Source organism: Cibotium barometz, chromosome 20 (genome assembly GCF_041138505.1).
Source record: "Cibotium barometz isolate CiBa-2024 chromosome 20, ASM4113850v1, whole genome shotgun sequence".
In the NCBI taxonomy this organism is placed as follows: domain Eukaryota; kingdom Viridiplantae; phylum Streptophyta; class Polypodiopsida; order Cyatheales; family Cibotiaceae; genus Cibotium; species Cibotium barometz.
The window spans coordinates 20,036,109-20,044,561 of NC_141065.1; the positions used below are offsets into that span (position 1 = coordinate 20,036,109).

General features: G+C 42.2%; 1 protein-coding gene across 1 annotated transcript in view; it reads left to right on the forward strand.

Annotated features, from left to right (window-relative positions):
* Positions 1 to 2,029, forward strand: part of LOC147627644 (uncharacterized) — a 55,606-nt gene extending 53,577 nt beyond the window's left edge. The window contains exon 11 of the mRNA XM_086814256.1: positions 1,793 to 2,029. Coding sequence (XP_086670382.1) covers positions 1,793 to 2,029 — 237 coding nt within the window. The remainder of the gene's footprint in view (positions 1 to 1,792) is intronic.
* The last annotated feature ends 6,424 nt before the right edge of the window (positions 2,030 to 8,453 follow it).

Below are 8,453 nucleotides of genomic sequence, written 5' to 3' on the forward strand. Positions count from 1 at the left end.
TACATGTATATACATGTATACATATATATACGTATGTATATATATACATACGTGTATATATACATACGTGTATATATACATATATATACATATACATACATATACATATACATACATATACATATACATACATATACATATACATACATATACATATACATACATATACATATATATACATATACATATATATATATATATATATATATATATATATATATATACACATATGTATATGTATATATACATATAGCATATCTTGATACAGAGTTCTACACCTACTATTGGGCACTGATGACGTTAGTGGGGATATCGTAGTATCTAGTCCATACTATGCATAATGGAGTTGATAGTTATATAGTCTTGAGGGTTGACTACCTCGAGTATATAACATGCACGTTCCTAAAAGGTGAATTTGGGCAAGTTCCTGGATTCATCTAGGTATATAATTCAGCCGTATTAGCGGACATGCAGATTTCACATTGTGAAGTTTTCGTCCAAGTTATAGCCAGTTGATATTGTGCTAATTCTTTCTTATCTTTAGCGGTGCATTTGCCCTATCAACTACTTTGTGGGTTAACTACCATGAGTATATAACATGCACGTTTCTAAAAGGTGAATTTGGGCATATTCCTGGATTCATCTAGATATATAATTCAGCCGTATTAGCGGACATGGAGATTTCACATTGTGAAGTTTTCGTCCGAGTTGCGGCCAGTTGATATTGTGCTTGTTAATTCTATCTTTAGCGGTGCATTTTCCCTATCAACTACTTATTTGCTTTACTAACTCTTTCTATTTGCTACTTCCCTTAGTGCTAGGCTTCATTATGGCTGAGTATGCATTGCATCTCCGGAGGTTTGACAGAAACTCAGTACGAAGGGCTTTGTGTGAATAAATGCTATTATTTGTGTGTGTGTGTGTGGAGTGCGTGTGTGAGAGTATATCTTGATACAGAGTTCTACACCCACTATTGGGCACTGATGACGTTAGTGGGGATGTCGTAGTATCTAGTCCATACTATGCATAATGGAGTTGATAGTTATATAGTCTTGTGGGTTGACTACCATGAGTATATAACATGTATGTATATATGTACATATATACATATATATATATATATGTATATAGATATATATATGTATATGTATACATATATATATATATATATATGTATAAATCTACATATATATATGTAGATATGTAGATATATACATATATATATGTATATATCTACATATATCTACATATATACATATATATATATATATATATGTATATATATATATATATGTATATATATACATATGTATATGTATGTACATATATGTATGTATGTATGTATGTATATGTATGTATATATGTATATATCTACATATATACATATGTATATATGCACATATGTATATATATCTGTTGTGATGTAAATATAACCACAAACACAATTACAAAAACAGATACAACTATAAAGATAAGTATGAATCACCTAAAATTGCACTATCTTGTGGATGACTACCATGAGGTTATAAATTGCACTTTCTTATAAGGTTAATTTGGGCATGTTCCTGGATTCATCTAGGTATATATATAACACATTAAAGGTGTGGAACAACTATGTGCACTAAGTGCGTGTAAGCAAGTCTCTATAATGGGAATATTAGATATTGCAAGGAGAAATAAACACTTTAAAGAGGGGCAGGCTCTCAGAAAAGTAATTTTGGTAGTACTACTTGTGGTTGCTGTCTTGCACTGTTTCTATGCATTTGTGGATTTGATGTGACTTTTTGTGCAGAGGAATACAGCTGCCTTGCCAATCGGTGAGTTTCTATATCAGCAAAAGTTTGAACTTGAAAACAAGAAAAAGACACTGGCTGCCAAGGATTGGAAAGAAAGAAAGGAGCTAGCGAACGGGCATTATGTTGGTCAAAAATCTCAACAGTTACTGAACCGTGTCAAGGAACGCAGGCTTCATAAAGTATTTGAGTACCTTGACAAAGATCAGGTTATTTCAAACCTTACACTAGAATAAAGTTTTATAATTTTAGCATTTGCAGCTTAAAGCATGCCCTATTGATCCTTTAGCACTGTTCGTGTTTTACATCCAATTTCTTCTACTGTCTACCTTTTCAAAATTCACCCACTTCTCACTGTAAATATAGTTTTAGATAAATTTATTGTTCTAGGATTTCTTCTAGTGTCGACCTTTTCAAAATTCACCCTCTTCGCACTGCAAGTAGAGTTTTAGATAAATTTATTGTTCTAGGATTCATATTGGTAGAGAAGGCATTAGCCTGAGAAGCCATGGCCAAGGGGTACCTACATTTGGATTAGATCACATGTAGTATTGGAAGTGGTGATCACTTGCCTAGCTAGCAGTATTTGGACCATGACTATTTTAAAAGGGCAACCTTGCAAAATGCACTTCTCATGTGCATAAAGCTAGAAAGAAAATCCTAAGATAAGAATAGCAAAACCCAAGCATGTCATGAGTTATATCAACCCAACCTTCATATACTGATTAACCTCCGGCCCCCCTTGTTGTAAACAGATGAGTCCATGACATAGTTTTAGGAAAGGGGGAAACGCGAAATTTTTCATTGAGCGAAGCTGGACCACCCCCCCCCCCCCTCCCCCCCTGCGCGCAACACCCCCCCTCGTTGTCGCCCTGTTCAAACCACCCCCTCCCCCCCGCGCCAGTGCGCTTGTGCGCAGCTCCCCAGCCCATTTGCTTTCTCTTGCCTGCTCTTGCTGCTGCTGGACTGCTCCGCCTTCAGTCTTCACCCCCATCCTCTCTTCTGCCGCCCTCTCTGCCATCTACCTGCAGCCCTAGCCTCCCTCTCTTCAGCCTCCCCCTCCCCTCCCCTCCGCCTGCAGCCCTAGCCACACCCTTCCCCACGCCCTAGTCTATCAAGTGCCCCTTCCCCTTCGCATCCTTCTTCGCGGGGATTTCTCTCCCCGCCCACCCTCTCCACCTCAGCCCCCTTGCCTCCTTCGCCTCCTCGGCCCCAAGTCCAGCTCCCCCACCTTACCCCTTTTTCCCACCTCCCCTCCATGCTTCTTTTTCCAATCCAGGTGTTTTTCGCTCTCGGGGTTTTTTTATCCATGGCAAGTTTCAGCCTCTTTTGGTCTTGAATCCCCATGAGGACTCCATGGCAGCGGCTTCGTCATCCCCCGCCATCCCTTGCCTTTCTTTTTTTGAAGCGGACCTCAAGCTCCTCGCCTTGATAGTCGCATCGTTAGAGGCCTCCACCTTGGTATGTAAGATTGTGGGTAGCCACCTGGCGCGCAGACAGCTCAAGGCTAGCCTCTTGGGCGCACCTAGAAAGATCACTGATATTTATTCTTTGGGGCATGGCTACTACAAGGTTGAGTTTGACTTGCCAACAGCTTCCGACAGAGTCATGTAGTTGAGCCCCGTCGCACTACGTACGGCCGAGGCCTTCTTTGCGAGGTGACAGCATGGTTTCAACCCAGCATCCGACCCTCTGGTTGGTGTTTCAAGCTTTTCCGTGACAGTTTGCTTTCCAGGTCTTAGGAAGGAGTACCTTCCTCTCCTTTTGGTAATAGGTGTTGCCATCGGGAGAGTGATGGAATCCTCCTCCACCACCGCTTCAGTTCTTACTCGGGTGGCCGGGATCATAGTCACAGGAAATGGCCGTTTCATCCCCTAGAAACGTGTTTCTCCATTTCAGGACCCCATCCGTTTTCATGGCCGTTTCTCGTTTCCCAAGTGATGTTGTCACAGGAAACGGCTGTTTCCACCCCTAAAAACTTGTTTCCCCATTTCCATTCCCGTTTCTTGTTTCTGGTGACTAGGGCCGGGATTCCATCCCTTCGTATCTACGTAGCCTCTCCAAAGACAGTGTCTCACACCATATCTCTTCCTTGCCTCTGGGGAGCCCGAGTGGAGTACTCTGGCCTCCTAGGCCAATGCTTCATATGGAGGCAAATGGGACATCTCTCTAGAGCCTGTCCTCGTCGTCAATCCAGGAGATCGCTCCTGTAGTGGTCCCCCCCTGGACCTAGCTCAGATCCTCTTCAAGGATATGTCTTAACTATGAAATCTCTCCCGTAAAGGAAATGTTTCCAATGTTTAAGCGTTGTCATCACCCCCAAAAACTCTTTGTCATATACCGAATAATTCTTTTCGGCGGTATTCAACTTGCAGCTATAATAAGCCACTGGCCTACCATCTTGCTGTAGAACAGCTCCAATGGCTAGATTACTGGCATCGGTAATCACCTCGAAAGGATCATCCCATGATGCCAACTTGAAGACTAGTGACTCAGAGGCAACTGTCTTCATTGCCTGGATACTTTCCGGCATCAAGTCTTCACGCTGTTGAGTAAGTCGTTGAGAGGTGTTGCAAGGTCAGAAAACTTGTCCCATATGTGTTCTACAAGCCTGACAAAGACCCACAAATGAGTGGATTTTTTGGGCTGTCTCGAGAATATCCCAATTAAGTATGGCTTGTACCTTTTCAAGGTCAAGATTAATACCTGATGAGCTGATGATGTATCCCAGGTAATGTATTTCCAATACTCCAAACTCACTCTTCTTAGCATTGATAAACAACTCGTTCTCCTGTAAGAGTTGTAAAACTTTTGCCACATCTTGCTCCTGCTACTCTGTAGTTCTTGAGAAGATAAGAATATCATCTAGAAAGAGGAAGACGCATTTGCCAATGAGATCCTGAAAAACCCGAGACATCATCTTGTTGAACGTCGTTGCTGCATTGGTAAGTCCAAAAGCACTACCACAAATTCATAGTGGCCGCGCTTGGTCTTGAAGGCGGTTTTTGAAATGTCGGCCTCAAAGATCCGAACCTGATGGTAGCCACTCTTAAGAGCTATCTTAGATAATATTTTAGCACCATTGAGTTGCTCTAGGATGTACTCTATTCTGGGGAATCTATTCTTAACTGTCAGCCTATTTAGCGCCTTGTAATCCACATAAGCACGCGGTCTTATCCTTCTTTTGGACAAATAGAATAGGAGTGGCAAATGGGGAGGAGAAAGGCCCGATAAATCCATACTGGAGTAGCTCAGGTAACTACTACTCCAACTCACTCTCCAATGCCTTAGAAAGGTGGTAGGGAAACTTGCTGGGAGGCTCTGAACTAGGAACCAACTCTATGTGATGGTCCTCAAGTCGAATGGGTGGGAGGTCGTCTCACAACATAATATTGCCGTATTGAGACAGGAGACCAGCCATCCTCTGCTCCATTGTGGGTGCTGTTGGAACGACTGAGAGCGCTCAGCGGACATAAATCAACGCACACTTTGCTCCTTTTCTTATGGCTCGTTGGGCGTGAATGTGGGAAATGAGAGGTATTCAAGGAATGCTCCAATGCCCATGAATCATGATGGGCTCAAGAAAACCTTCAACAATAGTAAAACTGTCCTGTCTCCAATCAAGAATGGGTGCATATTGTCTGAATCATTGGATCATGTCACACCCTAAAAGAGAGAGACATTGAAATCCCGCTACAATGTTGCCCTCTGAACCTGAAACTCAAACTGTTGAGCTTTATGAGAGATATGTGTACGTAGACCAGGTGTAAACCCGTCCACATCTAAATGATAAGGAACCAAGGAGAGATGGCATCCTTGGAACTGCCCATGTCGAAGAGGACAATGAACTGATGTCCCCTTGCTATGCCATAGGCATGGATAAGAGCCTTCTCTTGTCCCTCAACCTCACCCTCGTGCTTATCATCAAATACCACTAGTGGCACCGAATTCAAAGCGGGCAATAGCTGAATGGCATTAGAGGCTGATGATGGAGGTGCGGATGGGGATGCTATGGTCGCTATTGTGGAAGTGGGTGCCTTGGCGGACTTTTCAGCCTGCCACTCAGTGCAATCCTTCTTCCCGTGTCCCAGAGTGTGGCAGAAGAAACAATTGTTCTCTGCCTTGTACCGTGTCTATTCATCCGGTTGGAGGTAACCTCCAATGATGCCCTCCTTAGCTTTTTCTTTGGGAATCTTCTTGGGCATAGAATCTTTCTTATTGCCTGATTGTCCCTAAGAATTTTTCTTTTGGTCCTTTTGGTCTCTTAAGTTTGTAGTGTTACCAAATTCTTGATCTGTGTGGTTGAATCGTGTTTCCTTGTGAACATGGTGTGAGCACTCTAATAGCTGGTGGGCAACTTTGTGTTCCATATGAATCTAGGTCAAACACACTCTTTGTGGTATGGATGTTCAACCAAGAGAGTGTTAGAATACGAATCATTTGTTATTGTAGCTTGGAATGAAAAATAACTAAAGAGGGAGACAAGATGGAAATGAGATTTTTGATTGCATCCAAATGAGAGGGGAACACCCCTTTTTATACATCTTCATGGCACCAAGTCACTTTAGATTCCCTTTGCATATGGGATAACTCACGCACCTCTTCATCATTGCTCCCAACTTCAAATGTAACTTAACTCATTTACAACCAAGATAACAAACCATGAAAATGGGTAATCTTTTCTTCCCCCCATGTTATAAGAATCCAAAAACATAACTGTGTATGCCCACTTGTACATCCGTCAATCAGGTACCAAGACAACCATCATTGACCATACAAGAATGAGAAAGCATCCTATGTTGAGTCATGCTTACTCATGCTACCAAGCCATCTCCTCACTAATGCACCAAGAGCAGGTCAAAAGCTCCCCCCTTCCTTTGGCTCCTAACATAATGAATCATGCACCTCGTGGATCCAACAATCTTCTCATACATATATGTTTGATTATGGAATAAAACATCATCCCTACAACCATTTAGACCTCATGCACATAAGTAAAAATTGACATAAATGCAGGCATGTGAACACACCCAGGAGGTGAATGAAATTGTTGGGGTGGACTATGAAGCAACATGAAATGGGATGAAGGGGTTGTGTCCAAATGGGGTGTCGATAATGCAATGACCTGCTGTTCCTTATGATCCTTTTGTTAAACCTAGGCAAACAGCTTGCAATAACTATTCCACAACCACATGTGAGCTGGGGTTTACCCACCCAATTATGTCTTTGCAGAGGGTTTTCGGTCCTAGGCTGATGGAGAAAGAGACCATGTTAAAGCGGGTCATTGTGAGACAGGTTCACTTGATGGAGAAGCTGTTGCTCATTTTACCTCTGATAAGGTTCACAGCCACCAGTCGGTCATTAAGGAGTTCTTCTTTGGTGGCACTGCTGTGGCAGCAATCACAAGGTCAGAGATCACATTGCTGGAAGAGTCCGGAGGCCATTGTATCGTCTTTTGTTGCTCTCCATATGGCTGTTGACTCTCTATCTGTGTTGGATAGGTGTCATCTCCAGATGGTGTCACGCTAGTGGCACACTCTTTAGCCTCTAGGCATTTTTGGGATTTATAGCATTCATTTCCATTTTTTCCTATTTACACATTTTTGGGTGGAGGAAAGGGTGGAGGAACTTTTCTAGAGATCCATTCATCTTGTGCCTATATATATGAGGCATTGTAGTTCATTTCTAATCAAGTTGGCTAGTGGTTCATTGATGAGTTCTTGAGTAGTACATTGTCTCTTCTCTCATCTCTTCTTTCTCACATGGTATCAGAGCAAGGTGGTGGTGCACATAGAGCCTCCTTATCCTTCTTCCTCTCTACCTCTAGTCCTCTTCAACAACCCTGCTTTCAATGGTGTTTTTTCATTTTTTTGATTTTCTGCTAAACGAATGCGTTTTTTAGGATTGTGCCCACGCAACCTACTGGAATCATCGTGGTCTACAACTTAGCAGAAGAAAGTTTTCGCAAATTCCTCACCGTTTTTGAATTATTCTTCGCAGACTACCTGCATGCAGAATTTCTGCTTGTGTTTTTTGCAGAAGTCCTTACTCATCATCCTTGCACTCATTTAATGATGCAAAAGGCTTCAAACCAGCCCCTTACCATCCTCTACAAGTGTGTTTTTAAAGCACTTCAATCCGAGTCCTACAACTCTACTTGCGGTGAAAACATTGCCAACTAGTTTTCCCTACATGCGGTAGCGTTTTTTTGGAGGCTTCTTGTGGGGAGATTTGTAGCCATTTCAAGACAAAGGCAAACTTGAAGATACTATGGATCCTACATCTCCTACGACGGTTGGACCGGCAACTACTACAACGGAAGTTGGTGCAATTCCTTCTTCGGTAGGTGCTTCTACTTTCTCTTTTCCGTCATATCCATTACCTTCTACGGATCCTTTCTCTCTTTCTTCTTTGTCCTTTATGCCTTCCTATCCACATACTTCTATGCCCTCTATGGTATATCTCCCTACATCATCTATGCCTTTTATGGCAACTTCATCTACTATGATTCCTCCTTCTATTACTTGCACTACTACTCCTCTCCCCACTCAATCATATCAGCCCTTTAACCCATTCACTCAATCTTTGAGCCTCCCAAGTCTTTCCGATTCACAAAAGCTTACCCCAAACAACTACCACACTTGGTCCTTGTTTATGCAA